This window comes from Gallus gallus, chromosome 4 (genome assembly GCF_016699485.2).
Source record: "Gallus gallus isolate bGalGal1 chromosome 4, bGalGal1.mat.broiler.GRCg7b, whole genome shotgun sequence".
NCBI classification, from domain to species: domain Eukaryota; kingdom Metazoa; phylum Chordata; class Aves; order Galliformes; family Phasianidae; genus Gallus; species Gallus gallus.
This window is the reverse complement of record NC_052535.1, coordinates 57,367,876-57,390,275: the sequence shown is the minus strand read 5'-3', so window position 1 is coordinate 57,390,275 and position 22,400 is coordinate 57,367,876. Positions and strand designations below refer to the sequence as shown.

The 22,400-nt window shown below is 39.4% G+C and overlaps 1 protein-coding gene across 1 annotated transcript in view; it reads left to right on the top strand.

Moving 5' to 3' along the window:
* Positions 1 to 13,166: 13,166 nt before the first annotated feature.
* The window catches only part of ENPEP (glutamyl aminopeptidase), a 34,369-nt gene continuing 25,135 nt past the window's right edge, over positions 13,167 to 22,400 (top strand). Inside the window, exons 1-3 of the mRNA XM_426327.7 lie at positions 13,167 to 14,038; positions 18,950 to 19,091; positions 21,536 to 21,667. Coding sequence (XP_426327.4) covers positions 13,422 to 14,038; positions 18,950 to 19,091; positions 21,536 to 21,667 — 891 coding nt within the window. The 5' untranslated portion in view covers positions 13,167 to 13,421. The remainder of the gene's footprint in view (positions 14,039 to 18,949; positions 19,092 to 21,535; positions 21,668 to 22,400) is intronic.

The following is a 22,400-nucleotide window of genomic DNA, read 5'->3' as shown; positions in this document are numbered from 1 at the left end:
TTTAAGAGGTTACTGTATTCAGGTCTCCTGAATTGTCAGTATTCCTTTAATAACAATCAACATTCTCACAGTAAACTGATTTCTTCTCTTTGCACTGAAGCCTCCAGAATATGTGAAAAGTTGTATTAGTGAAATGTGAATGTTCTATTAACCATCAGCATAACTGCAGAACAAATGACACATCTAGCAGCTTCACTATTTCTTTACATCAGTCTATGCCAAGAGGTTTAATGTCGCTCCTAAATGAATCTTTCTTCATTCAACATCCTTTTGCCCCCTTGAAAAATTTAATCTATTTATGATAGTTTTCATTTTCTAACCCAGAGTACAAGCATGCTTTGCAAGCTTGCAGCTCAGCATTCCACAGCAGGGCAAGCTGTTCTACCTGCTATGTAGTCTGAAACAAAAAAAAAAAATCTGCAAGCTGAAAGTCCTATTGATGCTGTAAGTGCTTGCCCTTTTAGCCTTATGGCTTCTTTTTAAGGAAAGTGATCAGCGAAGAATGCACCCAAAGTACAGATGCTGACAGCCATGTACTTGGTAATCTCCTGAAAAAACTGGTGTTTTTAAACTTGAGAGTCTTGTTCATACAATTTTGCAGTTTTTCCCTCAGCTCAAGTTCACTTTCTAAAATCAGCCTCCAGCAATAAACAATCATACTAGTATTTTAAATTGGTAGTAAAGTCCACCAACATGTAACAAGTCAGAACAATTTCTGTATCATTTCGAAATGTACCGATGAGTTCTGAGCAAACAGTTAACCTCTTACTACCATAGCACAGGAAGAACCAGTTTCCATTTAAGCAACAGCTGTGGCTACCTGTACTCTCAAAATGTCACAGATCTAGTAACAATAAAGAAACTGGACAGTGGTTTGACACCATCTGTGTGATCAGGCATATTCACTCAGGTTCCCTCACTGCCACCTTCACACAGATGCAACAAAAAACCCATCTGTTTTGTACTTCTGAGCACTGGGGAGAATATGAGTATTGAATCCAGATGCTCTCAGGGCAGTATGGGAGGAGCATGCCCACTCTAGGTCTTCCACTCCAGCCTGAGTGACTGGGCAGCAGGGAAGTGGATTATTCTCACAGAGAAGCTAGTGAGAAGGAAGTGAAACAACATTAAATCAGGAGGAAATAATTTCACTCTCCACACCTGTTCTTCATTTTTGTGAGTGAAACATCTATTCCTGTTTATGAATGAGCAATGAAATTGCCACAGAGTAAGACAATGGAAGCCTGTAGTCCTGAGAATAGCAAACTTTTCTGAGATAGGTAGCACAGGAAAGCTGCATGGGTTTCCATTTGCTGGAACTGGAAAGTAAATCAAAATCTGATTTAAAAAAAAAATCCCTCAAACCCACATTTCCATTGCTTGCAGGTCCCTTAGATTAAGTCTGTTGAAATTCAATTACCAAAAGTACGGAAATAACCACAGAGCTTTGGGAGCCAGCATAAACACAGGTCTGGTCCTGGCTGCTCTTGGGCTGATGGGAGATGGACAGGAGGTACTGTGCATGTAATGCAAGCATCAGGGAAGAGAACCTGAAGTGTTACACATCTGTCATTGAGTTATAAGATAATAAAAAAGCCCTCATAGACTGTCTGTTCAGTGTAGATTTCTCCAGACATGTATCAATCCCTGACAGCAGCTATATAGAAATCTCACTGGATCATGAAGCTGCATCTCGGAAAGCAAGCTTCTCTTACCACCTCCTTTGGCCACTCTCTTGCAGCCTACTTTAATGCAGAGCACTTAAGGCAGTTTTCTCTGTTTCCTGGTCATTGCCTGGCTTCACCCCTCACTTTCTGGGTGAGGCCAGTAAATCCCAGCAGATCAGGGGATTTGGAGTTGTATTTAAGAGACCAGTTCATCATGTCTCCAGAGGGAAGGCAGCTTTAGTGGTTTGCTGCATAAAAGCACTTTCTTTCCCCTGTGACAGTAATTTCTGACACTCTTAAAGCTGCAAACATGTTCTGGAATTCACCCAAGTAACTGATTTTTAGAATTTTCCCCTGGAAAAAGGCATTGACAGGTAGGGGCCTTTACCAAGCACAGGAGAAGAACTCAAAAGCTTTGAGGAGATTTATTTTGCACTCAGAAATGAATCAGATACAACAGAAGGATGGTCTGCCTGAATGGAGCTAACTCATGGCTAGCAGGCTGTTGGGACACTGTCCCACTTGACTGCTCAAAGAGGCTGTGATGCAGGGCTGGACTCAGGTCATTCTCAGCACAGGAAAAACATTCCGATCCCCATTACCTGGAGTCCTGCCCTGGGCTAGGCTGCCGGCTGAGCACGGCACTTACAGTCACATATAAAGCACCAGAAGGCCATAGAAAGAATTTGCTGGGACATTAGTGCTTGTCACATGCATCAACTGAAGCAACAAAAAATCTTTCCTCTCTGCAGTACGCCTTCACTGTATTGCAAGAGACAAAGTCTTGACTGCTGCTGCATTTCACGGAAGGGCTGACATGATGTGAGCATAGACATCCAGCTCAGTGTGGAAATTGCAATAATCCAAGTGATCAGACAAGCATAACCAGAACTGATCTCTTTATTAAGATGAGGCTGTATTTCTGTCTGCAAGTACAGGTATTGTATAGATAAATTATAACTCTTCAGTAGGACCCCAGAAGCCCAGAGGTGTAGCATGTACCATATATAAGTCCTCAGTAAAACCCTGGAAAGCAGGTACTGAAAATGTTCTGCTTAGTTTTAAAAAACCCTGTTTTTCTTCACAAAACTATTAAGTTTAAATTTATTTTTTTTTTCCCCGAAGACTCAGAGCTAAATTAAGTGCTTAAGTTCACAAGCAAGCACTTGAAAAACTGGGCCACTTGCTGAAATGCTCCATGTGAATCTGAGAGTCTCAGCTTAGCGTATGCCAAAACATTGCCACAGAACAATAGGGAACAGCCTGTGCAGCATGTTAAACTGTAGCAAGTCTGCCAGAAAGCAGGCCTACAAACATTGCATTCTCTCCAGCACTAAATGTACAGTTACTCCTTGTGAGAAGATATGACTCAGGAAAACAATCCCCCATCTCAGTAAAGCGGCAAAAGCTACTTCTATTGCTGCATCGAGGGTATTTTGGTTTTCACTTGGTATTGTTAAAACAACACTGTTGAAATGTTCCACATAGCAATCTAGACAAAATAAGCCCAGAATATCAGCAATTTGGGTTATCGGTCCTGGTCCAGGAAGGACTGGTGAATGGAAATAGGTTTTGGCATCTTTGTGTTGACAAGCAGCTACAGTGACAATACTGATTTGAGCCTCTCTGATTTGAGATCATCTTTCGCACCTTCTCCATTTTTTTCCTCTCCCACAGGCCATATCTGAATATTTGAACATCTGTGTCAATAACAGATATATTACAGACCAAACTAGATGGAAGGAGGCTGCATAGCTTCTGGAAAACACGTACTGAACCTCCAACTGCAGTGAGGTGACTCAGGCTTCAGAACCTGTGCAGAGATGCCTTTCTATCATAGTTAAATTGATGTATAATTTTTATATAAACTTAATGAAATTAAGTAATATATCAGAGTTTTTTATTGCTGTGCACCACTATATTAGTGTATCTTCCTCAAAAAAATGTCATTCCCATTCTAAAAAGTGATACGGGGCTTAAAGTTGCAGAAGGGAATTAAACAGATTGAACTTTATGTTATTGCTCTATTCATATACTTAATAAACAATCGTTTTCTTGAAAAAATTAGGTATGATCACAGTGAAGCTATGCCAAGCAACTTGCCCTTTGATTTTTTTGATCTTGAGACTGGCTCAGCAGAACTAAAGAATGCTGTTGATTGCACCATAGGTATGAGTTCTGATAGTTCAACTGGATATTGCTCTGAGAGTTCAGTAAGCGCACTTCTCAGATAAGCAGATATTTCAATAGAATTATTTTAACTTTTTTTAAAGCTTCATTTGAAGGCTCCTGTCATCATGAGATGCTCACCAACAGAATAAGAGCCTGACATGAAATAAAGAACTGCATATTATATGAACTATGTGTTAAATTACAGACAACCAAGAAAGATAGTACGTATCCACCTGCCTATACAGCTATGCTGATATAACTGTTCAATCACATCAAAGCATTCTCCCTTTTCATTTGTTAGTGCCCTACTTTTTTGCCATGTCTAATACCAACAAATGTGCTCTCCGGGTAAGGACCAAATTTCTACCCTAAAACCATTAGGCTGCTTTTGAATGCAAGCATATAAATAGAAAACATTCTGTAGGAAGAAGCGTCAATCATCCTGTGTTAAAATCTTTCCTTCAGACTTGGCAATAAACATAAGCCTGAAATTCCTTGCTTCACTTCTTGGTCTCTCTGAAGAGGATGGAAACACTGACTTCAGAAGTAGGCTGAAAACAGTATATACGAATATTACTACTATGTGTTCCCGAAAGACATAGTTCTTAAAGGACATAGGCTGAGAAGTTGTCTTTAATATCCATTTTCTTCTATCATGCTTGTTGGTATTTTTGTGGCTTCTGTTGTCAGAACTTCTAGGAAAGGAAAATGACTTCTAGAAGTAAAACAAACAAATAAACAAACAAACAAAAAAAACCACAAAACCCACATCCCAAAGTTTGAGGGAAAGAGTAAATTAAAATGAGAAAGGAAAGGAAGGCTTTGCAGGAAATACTTGGCTGCACAACAATATTCCATCCTATAAAACACCGATACTTCAGCTCCTCCAGGAAAAGTGGAGACAGCAATCTTATGAATTTAGAAGTGAACTGGTACATAAAACCTAAACTCACCCAAGCTCTGATTATCAGCTCTGATTATCAGTAGAGAAGATTATGGGCAAGGGATTAAAACCTTGAACTGGATTCAGATAGAGAAAGACACTATTTGGTTATTTCCAAGTCTAAGCCTCTATATTCAACACCAAATGGAGGCAAAAAGTATGCGGCTCCTTAGCTGGTTTTAGAAGACAAAGTATTTCGATCACCTGTGAGATATGGAATTCCTGGATTTCATCACTTTTGCTATTTCTTTTTTTTTCTGTGCAATCATTACCAAGTGCTAAATTTTGCCTGTCTGTTATTTTATGCTCTTGGCAAGCTGTACTGCTGTATACAAGCTCAAATGTTGTATGTCTGAAGAATAAAGCTGTCTTTATCCTTGTGTAGAAACTACTACTACTTTTGTTGCTGTTGCTTTTAGTAAAAGGATCAATTTAGATGTGAGGAGTTAGCTGTAGGCCAGTGAAATTGTACTCCCAGGTTAGCCTGGGTTTGGTAAAATAGAACTATTTTAGAACATTTCTGTGTGAAAAAAATCTGGCTAGTCATTGCTCTGAAGGCCACAACTCTCAAATAATACCAAGACAAAAATAAGTATTACTCATGTCAAATCCCTCCTCCTAACATGACACCCCCTTTCAGGCAAGCTTGCTAACTAGCCCTTTAGTGCATATACTTCATCATCCCTCACCAGCTTTTGAAGCTGAGTAATTTTGGAACTTCCTTGGAAATCAATCTACTCTAAACCTAGTTTTGAAGCCATCTGCTATTCTGTGACTGGGCTGACGAATTAATGCTCATAGCTTCAGGTTCCCAGCCTCTAGAATATTTTAACTTCAGAGCTGGATGGAATTACTAAGTTTTAGGGATCAAAATACTAAATAATGATATGACTAGGTATGTATACCTACATAAACCTGTTACTTTAATATATCTTCCTACTCTGGTACAATGTCTTTGGGCTCTTCTGAGCCAACTTTTCTTTTTTTTTTTTTTTCTTAATTCCCTCCTCTGCTTTGTGATATCCCTTTGCTCTAAAGATCCCGCCTTTACTCCTTGATCTGTAGTTTACAAACAGAGTTTGCAGCTTCCAGAAAGTCAAGCACTTCACACGCTCACAAGGAGCTTCATTTCCACAACCCCCAGAAGACAAATATCTATTGATGTTGGTAATTCTGTTACTTCACTGCATGAACAGGTTGTATGGATCCCATCCATACAAGTGACACCAACGAGTGGCAGTCTTGATGCTGGACTCTAGACAGTTCTGCATGCCATGATCATCCAGAATTAAATGAGGTGGATGATCAGTTAGAAGTCTTGTTTAATACAGAGAAACTCATTTAACTGTAAAGATTTAAGCCTTTCAGAGAAAAAGGTTTCCTACATAAATACTCTCTATCTGTTCTTATATCTACTTCAAACAAACTTCAGTGATTAATATCTTGCTTTTTACTGTTGTGCCCTTCTCCCCATCGTGTTAGGGTGCTTCCAGTACTCCACCCATGTGACATAAGGGACATAAGTGGATCTCTATCTCATGCTCTACTCAATCTTTGTAGTAGCAGGGAGGTGAGGACTAATGAACATTAAGCTAGCTCTTGAGAGAAAGATTCCATGCAGAGCAAAATAGATTGAGTAAATGTGATTGAAGCTCCAAAGATACAGCTTTTTCTATTTCCATTTTGCAGACAAAATAGATATATTTCAAGGGGAGCAAGGGAAGGTAAATATATATTTAATTGTTGACTTTCTTTCATCCTCTAATCTCAATTCATTTTCAAATACCTTAATATAGCTACAATCCTGTTTACAAAGGGGAAAAAGGATTATTATTTTTTAATATGATAGCCAAATGAAAGTTCATGCCATTGCAGTTGTTTTATCAGTTTCATTGCCCTGGCCAAGAAAATGAAACCAAGGACAAATGCAGATGTAACAGGCTCGCAAGTAACCTAAATACACACAGGCAGAGAATTCCTCTGACACTGTATCTCCAACTGATTAAAAATTTTAACAGTTGTTTTCTCTACCGTTAACTTACTTCCTTTTACAACAATCCTTTTGTACCAGAAATCTCACCAGCAATTTTTTCTATGACAGCACAATTTCTGATGCCTCTTCAGCAGCAAAGGACCACATGAACCTATGCAGCAGAAGAGATTGGGCCTTCTCAGATCACTGTTATGTGTACAGTGTCTTGCATGAGAGCCTTCAGGAACAGCATCTCACTATGAATGCCACAGGTGTAATGCAAAATTGCTAGGAAAGTTTTTCTTCTACTCTGTGTCAATCCCACTGCCTTTGAAAGTTGTATAAGTCTCCTACATGCTATGGAGTAGTCAAATTATCTTAATTTAAGCCATCTACTATCTTTACAATTATCATATCCTATTGTTCTTTTAGCAGACTTTCGAGCACTTTCATACTGACTTTGAGATAATTGTTCCCAGTGCACAAAGCTGTTAAGAGCACAATTCCATGTTTTAATCTCTTCTAGTGATTAGAAGGATGGTTGATCCTTCTACTCTGTCATGCCAGTTAGCTTGATACTTTTTTTAAGGTCCCCTCCAACCCAAGACATCTTACAATTTCTTTCATTTCCATATTGTTTTCAGTAAAATGAGAAACCCATAATTTGCTATATGTTAAAACATGCAATCAGCTGATAATACATTTGCCACAGTAGATTCCATCACCTGCTCAGTGAAGTTAGTATGTTACTTGGGTTTAGAACTATCGTTGCATGCTGAGCAGACATCCTTACAGATCTGGTTAATACTTTTCTACTTATTTGGCCTCCACACTCCCACTGCTTCTAGAAGAGGGAGCCATACAAATGAGCCTGTCCTACAGGTTAACAGTTTCAAGCTGTGGCCAGTTGAGGTAGGAAGGGAATTTATATCTCTTTTCCATTAAAAGTGCTTTTCGTCTTACACCCTGCTATCTAGACATACAGCAGATCAATATAGCCATATTAGATGACACAGCAATGTTCAAGGGCAGAGGTGGCATCTCAGGGAACTGAAACTCTTATGAAATAGATTACAAGTATTGCCCTGAACTGTATGTGGGGGGAGAAGGTCTAAGGTATCACCCTCACTCACAAAGAAAAGAAAGAAAAAGGAAGCAAGTTCCTCATGCTAGGTGGATAAAATGACTGCACAAGTTCATCTGGGAATTTCCTACTGAAAGTTTCACATTTTCATGTCGGCCTACCAGCCTCCCAGCATATTCTACCGGTCAAGTAAACACTGTAACTGCCTGTTTCTTTTCTCTTTTTTTTTTTTTTTTTTTTATTATTATTAGGAATTTGTTAAACAAGATGTACTAAGTGGCAGGAAGATGCTCTATTGAGACAGGTTGAGAAAAATGTCCATATAAGTTTATTTGTATTTTATTGATACAGTAGAACTCACCTCAGGCCTGTTTCTAAAAAGGAAACTTCACACTGGAAGCTAGCCTTTTGAGTGCAGAGCCATAACCTGTAACTCATTTAATAGCCAGATAAGAAATAGTTGTACAGGGTAACTGTAATAAAACACACTGGAACAAATAAGGAGCAATCGTATTTATCAGAATCCCACATTATGTTATGGCTTTGTATTAGAGATTAATGATTTGAATGAAAGAACCCAAGCAAGCTCACCTTGGTAGCAAGGCAGTAGATGATTAAATAATACTTCAGAACAAAGCAAATTAAGAGTCTCAGCTGCTTTCTGAACATAATATAGGATGGTGTTCATATTTCAGGACACAGAATCCAAATCCAGAAATTTGAAACAGAAAGGAGGGGGGAAAAAAATGTAACTCAGACTACTTCCTTGTGAAAGGGCATTGAGATAAATCCTTTCAGCCTTGATACAAGCGAAAAGTAATACATCCATCACCAGCCTGCTAGGGGAAACCAGCAGAAGCAATGGTAAGACTGAAAGCATTATACGCAGAGCTTGTCAGACTGCAGCAGGGGGTAACACTGTCCTTCTGAGGCTCCACAGCTGTCAGTGTGGCACAACCAAGGCCAGCTGTCAAAGATTTTACTGGGGGAAACTGCTGTAACTGAAGAAAACCCAAATGTACCTCTCAAACCAGTTTGAAACATTTATATTTCCACACAACACAAACCCAAGAGTTAAAAACTGTCAACGAAAAGTCTGAGTGAAGTAAGGGTCACTCTAAGCCAGCAGTTACTAAGACCAGAGAACTTTCTGGGGGATTCATAATTGCTAGATATTGTTCAGAGCTGAATATGGAGACAAGATCAATCATTACAGGCATAAGAAAATACAGCACAAGGGAATTACTTCTGGTACAATTCACTTGTGAACTGGTGGAACATCACAGTTTCACATCTCTCATGTTTTAAATGTTTTTGGGGGTAGAGAGCCGCAGGGGAGAAGTTTACAAGTGCAGTTCTGCCAGAAAGCAGTCACCAAAGGAGATTGCTTCATGCTTTCTTTTTTTATGCAACCACGGATTTAATGAAGAGTGTTGGTTTAGTGTAAAGAGAGCCAAAATGCTCCTGATGGAGGCAGAGGGGCTTCATTTATTACAGCAACCCATAATTTCATAGCTGGGGCAGCTCAGGGACAGGCAGGAAATCAGAGGTCCTTTGATTCTGCTGCCCTCATATTGTCTTAATGTCTCTGGACGCAGGGAGCCAAGACATCCTTGGCACAGGCCCAGTAAGTACTTTGTGTTATTCCAAGGATGGACTTGGCTTGGGAGAGTTTCATTTGTTGTGATTTGTTGCAGAATTTGATTTTTATTGTTATTTTAAATATACTTTGTTTATTTCCATGTCTTTGACACTTTCCAGAGCAGCTTTTTGCTCATTGTTGGTTTCGGTCAACGATTTCCTGGGTCTGTGTCACTTCTCCCTGAAAGCCTTCAGCAGGCCCATGCTAGTGCTGCTCTTGGCTGTCACCTGCGGAAATATTATTCCATTTTCTAATCTTAAAATTGGAAATGGTCTTGGAAAAGAGAGGCTGACCATTTGGGGGATTAAATTTAGGATGCATTTACATTCTTGGCGGTTGTCTGAAAAGATGTCTGAAAAGATGAGAAGATGTTTTTGAAAAGATGCTCCTACAGGCATGTACATGTCCCCACCAGCAATGTCAAGACAGAGCAGGGTGACCTTCTACTCCTCTTTTTCAGGTAGCCAAAGGGGATGGGCTAAACTTGTGCAGTAATTCCAGTTCAGATGGAGAACTAAATCCTAACTCAAGGTGAAACTACCTCAATTAAAAATCACAAGATCACAGAATCACAAAAAATCAACACGAAAGAAACGATACCAGGCATTAGTATTGTCTAGTGACTAATAATATTGTTTTAAACCCATTCCAATTCTCTAGATGTTAAACTATATCAATTTGTAGCCCTCCAGCCATAGCCAGCACTTGCTAGTTTTGAAATAGACATGCTAGTGGTTTATGCAGAAGTGACTTGGGGTGAGTTTTCTTGTCACTTTCCATATTCATCATCTTAGACAAGTAAAAATATCTTTAGCTTTTTGATGAGGGGCCACGGTGCTCATCTGCATGATATACTCTCTTGATCCTTGCCCCCATTCAGATAGAGTAAGCCAAGCCTAGAGCACTGGCACTTCCTTTGGGCACTCTGTCCTCCTTTATTGCTGCTGAGGAACTGACAGTTCAAGCCTCATCCATCCTTGGAAATGTGTATTGGGTCATTGCTACCTAGAGGTCGTGGCATCTACACAGCTTCTTAGCACAGCTGCTTGCTGTTTCTTCTCTCACTGCACCATAGTGCCAGCTAGGAACAAAGCAGATTTCCAACGCAGGAGGGATCAGCCTACACTTAAACTACCACTATCAGAAATGCATTACACTTGTTTTTGGCTGCAACTAGGCTTGAATCTCAGTTTTTATAAAGAGATCAATATTGAGTGTGTGTATAACTGCTACTGCTCTCAGTTGGCAGAAGACACCAATAATCTCTGCTACTTGTTGAGCTAATATATTTGTCACTCCTCATTAGCTTGTAATAGCTTTTACTGCTACTGTTTTCTTTTTAAGGCTTAGGATGGAAAATACATATATTTTTGCTACTCAGGAACAACTCATCCAGATATGTTTCCTAGCTCTTCCCTGAAGGAGGTAATTTTTAACACTGAAGAAAACTGCAAGACTCTATAATTAAAATAAATAACTTGCTCTGCAACCCATAGGCTTAGACAGCATTTTTAATCTTCAAATTAAAAATGTAACAGAAAACCTCTTGACTATGGAGGAGGAAAATCGGACTGATGTCAAAAGTATGCTTGAAATCAAGACATATTTAATATCTCATCTTTTATGGTCTGTTTTGGCTTAAGATGTCTTATTTAAAATCTATTCTTGTTCTGTTTCCATGTCATCTTCAATCAGAACAAAACAAAGGCAGAAATGGTTTTAAATGTTAAGACCATGATCTTCAGTGCTGGCTTTGTTGCTAGAAATTAAATTCTTACCCAATCCATTAAAGGGCATTGGTTTCCCTTGTCATATCTAGTTTTGATCATGGGAAAGAAATGGGAAACAATAAAACTAGACATAATATGAAACAGATTTTCAGCTTTCCGCTTGGTTTTCTTTTTATTTTATTTTATTGGTTTTTCACTTTTGAAAATATCTGAGTAAGAGTTAACTTGATGGTCTGAAAAAAAAAAAAAGACCTTTTCTCAATTCCTGATGGAAAACTTTGCCTCTAAAACAAGAAGCTATATAAATAGTAGTGTGCTATAAGAGTGCTGATGTGGATTGGGTGGCTAAAGTTCCTGGTGGTGGCTGGCAATATTTCAAAGGGAGACTTACAAAGCTTGCATGCAGATTCATTTCTAAAAAGACTGTACTGACTGGATGAAGTCTAGCCTGGAAAGGCTCCTTTCCTGAGCTAGTTTGTCTCACTGAGAATGTGTGTTCACTAAGTCCAGGTCCTGAACCTCCCTGTGCAGGTGAAAATTTATCAGTCTTGAAAGAAAGATAGATAGAAAGATAGAAAGAGAAAGATAGAAAGAAAGGAAGAGAGAAAGAGAGAAAGAGAGAAAGAGAGAAAGAAAGAGAGAAAGAAAGGAAGAAAGAAAGGAAGAAAGAAAGAAAGAAAGGAAGAAAGAAGGAAAGAAAGAAGGAAAGAAAGAAGGAAAGAAAGAAGGAAAGAAAGAAGGAAAGAAGGAAAGAAGGAAAGAAGGAAAGAAGGAAAGAAGGAAAGAAGGAAAGAAAGAAAGAAAGAAAGAAAGAAAGAAAGAAAGAAAGAAAGAAAGAAAGAAAGAAAGAAAGAAAGAAAGAAAGAAAGAAAGAAAGAAAGAAAGAAAGAAAAAAGAATCTAAGTAGTCAGAGAATTGTAACTGATATGAAGAGCAATATTATCTGTCCCCTTACAAACTAGAACAGGAGGCATGAAGCCAAACAGATGTGCCTGTTTTAAAATCTTCTGAAATGGGTTCTGTAAGCAGAGAAAAAGGGTTAAGAAGACTAAAGTTTCTGTTCTACTTTGTTCTCCTTGTGTACAATGTCAAACAAGGTCAAGAGTATACACAGTTTGGTGTTGCATTAGCAACACCTTGCTTGCAGGCTTAGCAAGGCATTCCTTATAACATGGTTTTCCAAGCAGAACTGGGCTCTATTCAGTCAGTTTGTTTCAACAAAGCACTACGCTATGATGGCACGCAGTAAATGCTGAATTAGATCTTCAGTGAATAAATCACATAACTGCATATTTAGAAGCATCCCTCTCAGCAAGCATTCACGGGCAGCACCGCAATTGCACTGACCAGCCATATCCCAGGCTGCCTGAGTGCATGCACAGTTATGAGCAGTCTCCTGGAAAACTGGCCCTATGAGACAAGGAGAAGAATAGGGCATATTTTAATGCTTAAAGTTGGTGATCAAGATTTACCATCCCACTGTGCATTCTTCTGCACATGACTGCCTCAAATTACTCAGCAAAGGTAAATGACCCTAGAAAGAGGGGAAATGGTTGAAACTGCCTTGAAAGATGTATGTGATTTTGCTGGATTTTTGAGACTTTGGAGATGTCATTTCACAAACTATTAGGGGGGGAAGTTCAAGGAAATCTTTGTTAATGAAGGAAAAAGGAAAAAAGTACCTAACCTCAAAACTTCAAACAAGACATGGCTCAGGAAAAAAAAAAAAAAAAAAAAAAAAAAAAAAGGAAGAGGTAGTGGCAAAGGTTGAGGCTTTGGAGCAGTTACACCTCTATCTGTGAACTCCTTCAGAAAGCTGCTGACAGAGCTTTGGCATCTGATCATCTCCTAACTGCTGATTAACATAGCACTGTTTTATATTTAACTCAGGCCAGAGCAGGAGGGGCTGGGGGTGGGGTTGAGTTGCTTAAAAGGGGAGCGCAGCAGGAACAATGTTCTTCTGTGTTGGTTCCCTCGGTCTCTCTGCCCAGCTGCATGCCTTTTGATCATTCATGTTTCCTCTAAATGCATGTTATCTTTAATTAATTGAGTGCCTTGTGGAAAGCAAGGTGGGGGAGACAGACAGAGAACAGCTACAGCACAATTAATGTGCAAACCAAGTCTGCTGAGTTTACTGAAAATAAGTGCTGAAGTGACTTATAAGCTTTACATGGTTCATGTTTTGCTCTGAGAACAGACCTGGGAACCGAGATGGAAGACATGGATTTTGAGGATAAGAAGTCCAAGAAGTACTGCATCAAGACAAAGCACACGGCTATCATCTGTGGCGTTGTTGTTGTTGTAGGTCTTGCTGTGGGTCTTGGTGTGGGATTGAGCAAACCCCAGCAATCTCCAGAGTACACAGACCAGCCGGATCAGCCAGCAACTTCTCCTCCCACAGTGGATGCAGGTCCCTGTCCTGCTAAAAGTGATGAGTCTGGAGACTGGAGAAATTTCAGGCTACCCACCTATGTGAACCCTATCCACTATGACCTGGAAGTGAAGCCTGAGATGGAGACAGACATTTACACTGGGACAGTCAATATTTCTATTGCCTTGGGACAACCAACCAGCCACCTGTGGCTCCACCTGAGGGAGACCAAGATTACAGAAATGCCTACACTCCGGAAATCCTCAGGACAGCAAATTGCTCTGACTGACTGTTTTGAGTACAAGGCACAAGAGTACATAGTGATGAAGGCAGAAGTGGAACTTACTGTCACTGATGAAAGTGATCCCTATATACTCACCCTGAAGTTTCAAGGCTGGCTGAATGGTTCCCTGGTTGGCTTTTATAGGACCACCTACACTGAGAACGGAGAGACTAAGTAAAGCAGATTTTATTTTATTTATTAAACTTTATTCTCTATTCCTGCTTTCTAAGACCTGCTCTTTTCCCATGTCAGCTTCTCAGACTTGTTTCTCACCAACTTGCTGACATTTCTGAGCTGTTCTTTCTCATTCCCCTAAGGAAGATGTTGTATTTTAAACCTTTTGGCTGTTGACAAGAGTGGGCAAGAGAGCTGGGGGCTTTATTTATTATTTTCAAAATCTTTTTCAAACTCTAACCGTCCCAGTTTGCACTTGAGCTTTGCAGAAGGTTCCCTCAGAGAGACGGAGGCACTGAGGCCTGTTTTTTATCTCTGTAGTCCAATAAAGAGAATATGGCTCTCACCACTCACTCCTGTCACTCCCCAAGGTAATAGTTTTGGTGTGAAACACTCTTGTGATAGTTTTCCTGACATCGTGTTTCCTTGATGTTGCAAGCCTGAGGAATGTCTGAATTCTGTCACTCCTGCAGCTGGTTTAAATTATGAGTTAGGGAGATTCAAACTATGAAGATTATCCTTGACTTGGAGTCTCTGTGCTCCAGATCCCCTTTTTTCTTTTAACATATCAATAGCTGTTGAACAGATAGGTTCATTTAACCTCATTTCACTTCCCAGATTTGTACTGCTTCAAGGGGAGCCTGAAAAAGCCATTGACCGTGCTGAGGCAGTCCTCAGTTAGTATACAGAGAGGACACAATGTCATCCGTTTTACAATATTTACATTTCTGACGTGATTTATTTCAGCCTTTACGTTTAGAAGATAAACTTGGCTAGACTCTCCTAGGGCCCTGTAGCAAGCCAAATCTTGGTCTGTTTTCCAGACACTTGTTTGCCCTCCTGGGACAATGGTGTCATGTGTGACAGTTGCATCAGTTGCATACAGCCGCTGGCAGGCAATGCTGGAAGCAGCTGCAGTGATAGGTACCGGCAGCAGCAAATCCAAGAGGCAGAGGAAAAAGCAAGCATTCATTTTTCATATGTAAACATGGTTATCAGATGTGGGAAGCAACCATGTGGAGAACAGCACGAAACCCCACCAATTCTTCTCTTGCTCCTCTAACTACTGTGTCAGTGTTGCTCCTATTCAAAGGTGTCTTGGTTTTATACAGTGAGCACCTAACACCTTCACAGCAGTTTTAAAGTGTAACCTGTTAAAATTTTTATAAATGCTACTTCCATCTTGTTGGTGAAGGAAACCTTGATAGTAGGTGAATTATCCCATGTTTGTCACAGCAACAGAACAGCAGGACCAGAACACAGGTCTCCTGAGTCACAGAGCAGGAGAGGCAATTGCCCATTCCTCAGACAGTGTAAAAAGACAAGGACCAAGCGTCTAAGGATAGGAAGAAAGGAGAACTTAACAATCTAAAAAAATCTTACAATGTGAGTATACTTCATTGAGTTCTTACTCCTTGACCTTACCAAGCAGTCTGAAAATGCTCAAGACAAAAAGGAAGGTGTGTGACTTTGTTTCTTAGGCTTGAGAAGGGCTCAAATAAGAATGAATGAAAGGTGATTTCTGAGATGCTTTCAACGTGGTTAAGTTTAGGCAGACTGTCTCTTGGGGCAGAAGAGACAATGCACATGACAGTGAGTACAGCACTGAAATGAAGGCAACCACCAGCCAGATTTCAAGTGCTGCTATTTGGTATGAGGGTTGGACTTGAAGATCTGAAGTCTCTTCCCGCCCAAATGATTCTATCATTTTATGACAGTTTAAGGAAGGATGGTGAGGAAAATGTTTTCTTACTTATTAAAAATGTGTTTTGCCTTGGCTTTCTACTCAAAACCAATGCTGACTCGCATTAAATTTTTCTTGACATTTGCCAGAGGAAGATATTACCCTTGCAAAATTTCAACCCAAATGGGTACAGATTGGATCAGGTAATAGCAAATGTCAAGAAAGTCTACTAATAGTGGATGCAAGAGAGAAGGGAGCTGAGGTGAAAACGAGAGCCAACCTATGCCCCCAGCTCTTCTGGGCAGTATTAGAAGCAGTGGGACCTTTTGAGAAAATTAATGGCCCTGGAAGTCAGCTTCCAGGATAGAGCTATCTATTTGTAAGGGCAAAGGTTTGCCAAAGCATTGCTGTAATGCCTTTTGTTTACAAAGTGGGCAGAAGTCCAGACTCTTCTGTTGCTTAGATTCAAATCTCCCACCACATTCTGTGGAAAACATGTAGATCTGTGATGAACGTGCCTGCAAGTCCAGGAACCTCAGGAGGCTTAGAGAGAAGAGCACCTCGTTCACAAATTCTGTTCAGAGAGATTGTACTGTTCCCATTAGGACAGGAATATTTTCGGACGTGCCCAGAATTGGATTTGCAGATACCTTGGGAACACAGCTGCTTAAATTGATGTGGAAAAGCAGGTAGGGAACAGGAAAGCAGAAACTTTGAGGATGGAGTTTTTAGGCATAGACCTGCCTAGATTCTCCTGAGAGTGCCTGAATCCAGCTGTAAGCACTGAAGTCTTTTCCTAAAGCTATTCCTCTGTCTCTGGGCACTTCATTCCCCATTGATGAAAGGGGAGTAACAGTCTTCCCCTATTATAAATAGTGTAATGAGTATGAATATATCACAATTGTGTTGTTTTCAGGTACTGGGGAAAGGCACAAGAGTTTTTGCCTTGTGTTATTGATACTTTTAACTCATCGGCTCCTGTCAATGAATATGCTAAAATCTTCTGTTATTTTTGCATAGATATTACAGATAATAGAAACACATCAAGACATCTGATTTTGATTTTACATTGCTATTTGTGGCAATTTATGGTTTCCCTTTTATAGGAATTCTATCTGTCTTCCATAAGAGTGGAACAAGAGGCTTGTAAAAGAATACTCAGTTGGGTACATCTCTAGCATATAAGAGGATCTGCACTGAGAACTTTATTGATTAGAGAAAGGAAATATTTTGTTGTTTTTGTTGTAAGGAAGTGACACTCCTACCTGTAGCTCAGGAGCAATATTTTCTCAAAAGAAGCAATGAATATGGATTTAAGGAAAAGCTGGTAGAATTAAAAAAAACACCTCATTTAGCTCAAGGGGAGAGCTTTTTATACTAGAACCTTGTATCTTGGAAGAAAAAAAAAGGGGGGGATATTAATCATAGTTCGAAGTGCAGCACTGTTCTATTTTGGGAACAACAGCTGGATGCAATCTCAGCCAGATCTTCCCTCCTTATTACTATGGTATTTACAACTGCTACCTCTAGTTCATATTTAAAGTTCTGAATATGAAAAGCAAGTAGAAGGGTGGAAGCCATCAAGCAGTGAAGAAAACCTTATCTAAAATCTACATAACACAGTTTGAAAGGAAATTACATCATCTCATGTTTCCAGTGCTACTTCTGAGCAGGCCATATCCTGGATTTCTTGTATAGAAATGGCAGTGCTGAGATTTTTCACTGCTGGTATCTGTTTGCCTCCACAAATATATGAGGATAGATAATCACCTTCTAGATCAAAAAAGCTATCATAGTGTTATCAGTCTTGAGGAACAAGATATAAATGTGTCAAAGCATATAGCCCCATTTTTAAGTAATAGATGTGAAACGTTGCCCTGAGGACTTGGCAGTTAACTTCATTGTGAAATAGCTTTCAAATCCAACCAAAAGTAAAGAGTGCGATCAAACAGTTTACCAAGCAAATGAAATTCTATTGGGCCTGAAGTTAAGGTGAATGTTCATTATGCTTTCTGACCATTAACTTTAGAGTTACTATTCCAGTGAGCATAAATGGTGAAAACGCAGACATCTTATCTCCAACAGGCTTATAAATGAACCTTGTTGCTCTAAGTTCCTAATGACCAGTTTAGTATTTAAGCAACACAAAGAAAAGTCACAGGCAATAGAAACATTGAAAGCTTGGTTGTCAAGTGAGTTTGTAGGCTTACTGCACATCTGTAATTTACGATGTACACTTTTAATTACTTTTTGGAAAGAAAAACTACCTTAACGTATTCGGAGCAGCTGTAGAAGTGCTGTCAGAAAATACCCAACATTCCAGATTAATTGAAGAAGCATCTGCATTCTCTTTTGCCATTAATCACTGGAGAACACACTCTGCCACTGAACAGTTCATTAATGGGGGAGTCTAATGCCGCTGTAAGAAGCAAGCATACAATGTGAACTTTCACAACCTTCACCTTATTTTTTTCCGTAACTCCTTATTGTCTAGTTCTTCCAGCAGTTTTTGCAAAAGTGAGATATCTTTTGAAACCCACCCCAACACAGTGAACACAGCATAAGTTCTGTGCTAGGATGTTTACCTGGACTTTCCATGCTTTCCCCAGCAGTTTTCTCATTGGAGTCAGGGAAGTGTAACAGCAGCAGGAGATAAGTGTATTTAGTAACTATAGAGAAAGAAGCACATAGGCAGGGTGAGATTTCAGGGGCACTTAGGCAATTCCAAGGTGTCTTCCTGGAGATGTTCAACACTTCAACCCCAAGATGAATTCTAAACAACACATGCAGTTACTTAAGTATATTTTCTTAGGTGGGGACCTAAATTTCCTTCTAGGTGATACCATCAGTAGTTTACTTTAGGCACTGACATCAGCGGGAATGCTCAACAGGAAGGTGAGCAAATTTTTTACCACCCGGGAGGGGTCATTTATCTTTTACTACCTGGCTCCTAAAAATATTTCATGATGAGTAATTGTCTTTAATTTTTGCTTTAAACCCTAGAGGATGCTGTTGACAGATTTTGTGGTACACATTTTCCACTAGCCTAGATGATGTTAACTTGTGTGTTTCTGATATCACCTATTTTTATGAATGGGCAAGTACACAAAAATACTTGTACTTGATTTTAGTACATAAAGTTGCTAAATACTTATGCATTGCAGATAAGATTCAAAAAGCATGCAGCGAAGGCTTAGAACAATCTGCCAATCTGTTGTTTGTTTAAGGAGCATTGCAGCTACTGATCATGAACCAACAGATGCGCGGAAATCATTTCCTTGCTTTGACGAGCCCAACAAGAAAGCAACTTACACTATATCTATCATCCATCAAGACACATATGGAGCACTTTCAAACATGCCAGTACAGGTATGTATTTCGCAACTCTACTGCCTACAGGGAATCATTCTGTAAAGCCAGTGGATCACAGAGTCCTTGTGTGTTTACAGACTCTACCACCTAGACACTGTAAAACTAACGGTTAATAAATATTCCATAAAATACAACTGGTTGTTTGGTTAGAAATCACAGTGGCCAGTCAGCACACAATATAACAGTACAGAGCCAAATTCAAAGCAGATATGACATACATCTTGTCTTCGGCTAGCTGGCCCTTTCCTCAGATAGTCTAGATGAGTATCCCCTACTAACTGTGCAGGTAGTGGCAGGTTCTTCAGTCAAACCAGGTGGACACTGAGAAGAAATACTCTGGAATACAGCTGCTTCCTCAGTGGGGAGTCTCATAATAATCACTACATGATGTTACAAAGCAAGGACTTGCTGATCACAACCTAACGGCAAAGGAAACTGCTAGCAGGAAAGTCTAGTACTGTTACACTTAATACCACAACATCTAAATTCCCTCTGTCAGCTCAGAACTATGGACACTTGTCAGTCCACCCTGACTGTAATTTTCTAAATAATCTATTTCTGGAACTGCTGCATCAAATTCCAAGTTTGGAATTAAATTCAATGGCATCAGTTATCTATCTCTGGGCACTCTGGAAGAAGACTGAATGGTTTTCAGCAGAGACAGCTTCAAATAAATAGCTTAACTGAATGTGTAGTCCAGTGTCTAATTTCTAATGAGTGTGTTCTGAAGTGGGAGATAAAGTGCCAAGTACAAAAAAAAAATTTCCAGCCTTGGAACCATTGACATTTGCATCTTCCCAACCACTCCCCATCCAGAAAACAAACAAAGGTCTGCTTTGCTGTGTACTGTTTTATTTAAGGAGTTGCCCAAACCTTAACTATGCACTTGCAGTGTAGCTGAGAGAACTATTACCAGTGTGACACAGCAGACTCACAGACCTCCTGCAAATTTAAATCTCCAACCTATTGTTACTAAAAATATTTTTAAGATACCTAAAAGAGAAGCAGGTACTTTGGTAAACAACAAGTGAAAGGAGAGCATTTGTGGTAGCTTTCTTTAAAGACCTCAGACAAGTGAGGTACCAGCATGGGAGGTGAGGGGGTAAAACTAGATGTTTTCAAGAATTAGTAGCTTTTGAGATTTACTGTAAATCTTAAAGTGTGGATCTTGTCCCTACTACAAACATTAAAATTAAGCTTTCAGAGGGCTAGGTACTGCTTGTTAATTAATTTGCTAAAATCCAAATACAGGCAGGGAAACACTGTGCTGGGTTTATCCTAGGGTTTGACTAAAAGACAACAGCAGGACCATTTCTCATTTGGTGAGATTACAAGGTTGATTGCTCTGTTCTTTGCAGTGAGGGATCTCCGGGGAATGAATTCAATGGATGTAGCAGTAGTTTGTAGATGGGGGACAAGTGAGTTACGTATTCTGTAGCAGCTTTGGTGGTGTGGAGCTTTATAATCCACGTGGCAAAATCAATTCAGCAAAGTCAGAACCATGTACAATTCATTTTCATTTTTCACTGCAGTGAATTTTGTTTAACTTTTTTTTTGGTGAGATTCTGACTTTGTTGAAGGCACAAAATATAGTAAATTAGAGTCAAATAGCGGAAAAGTAGATTGTGAATGTAACTGTGAAAAAAGTTGTATTCATGAAATCATATTAGTGGTAACATCCACTATGTATGCTTTATTTATATTGCATTTATAACAAATGAACCTCATAAAGTACTGAATCTCTGGTAAGTTAGTGTCTTCTATACAGTTTGCCTTTCTCCTATTTTAGTCATCCAGACAGAAGCTCAAAAAATTATCAGACTATTAATTGTAGATAATGGATAGCAGAAATTAGTATTTGGAGGATGAATCACATAAAAAATGCTTATGAATTTGTTCATATAGTACAGCCAAGAAAACCTAGAGTGCTTTTTAATTAATATACAAAACAAAAGCTACATTCCATGTCTTAAACAACCCACCAGTTATCAGTGGTAACAAGTTTGAGATAGACTTATTAGTGTAGACTTTACCCTAACATCTTTGCACTCCCTGATGCCTATGTGTTGCACAGATTTAAAAGAGGACAGAATCCAGCGTTTCCTCTGACCTGTCCACAGGGATATTATTTTATGCAACTATTTCAAGAACAAAACATATTGAAATACAGCGGAAAACTCCTGCTGGCAAAATTCCTATGCATATGAATGATTTCAAATCCTTGTTGCAAAATTAGAACCAGGTAAATTTATTTAATGGAGAAAAACAATGTTTCTTTTTGTTTGTTTTGTCTGTTCTCATGCCATCAGAAATGGGATGCCAAAAGAGGTAAATCTGGAGAGATGATTATTATCTGTGTAGTCTTACCCCTCATAAAAATATTATACACTCTTTTGCATATGTTTGCAATTTCAAAATCAATTCTTCCTTCGTTTCTGCAGGAAACTGTCTCACTGGGTAATGGCTGGAATCGGACAACTTTTCAGAAGTCAGTTCCCATGAGCACTTACTTGGTATGCTTTGCAGTGCACCAGTTTAAGTGGGTAGAGAGAAGATCTGATAGCGGAATACCTGTAAGTTCTATTACAGATTAAACACAAATCAGATGACAGATATACTGTAATTTACACTTTTATTTTTAATGAATCAGTTCTATTTATAACATAAGGAGGATTTTTCCCTTTCCTACTGTATTTTACATGGTAGATGAAACTAAGTGTTCACAGTGGCCCCTCCAGTCTTCTCTGCACCCAGTATTTTTCAGTCTTTCTCCCATCTCAGTGAGGTTCCAGCTGGTACCTCTCATACAGGCACTTGGGGGAGGAAGGAACACTAGTGTTCCAATCTCATCCTTGACTTGAAGCCCAGAGGCTGAGGGCATGTACAAACCCAAGGATGCAAGAGATACACAGAGATACAAACACTCTAGTTTTTAGGAGCTTAGGAGGTATGAATATATACAGAATGTCATGTCTGTCCTATTTACAGTGATAGTGGCATAGAAGTACCCTGCTATGCACAATTGCATGTTGGCTACAATATTCTTCGTTTTGCAACAATAGTTAAAGGCAGCTGCCACAGTGCAAGTACAGATACACACAGAAGTGACCACACCTGGGTATTCAGCAGGTACCCTAATGATGTTTGAATCTGAATCCATAAAATCCAAGCTCCTTGATTTAGATGCAATAGACACAACTGTTTCAATTCAGTTCTGGCTTGAATTCAGTAAGAATCTTCTGAAGGTGCAGCTGATCAGGCATAAGCAGTTAAGTTTGAATCTCAAACTGACAGCACAGAAAGAAT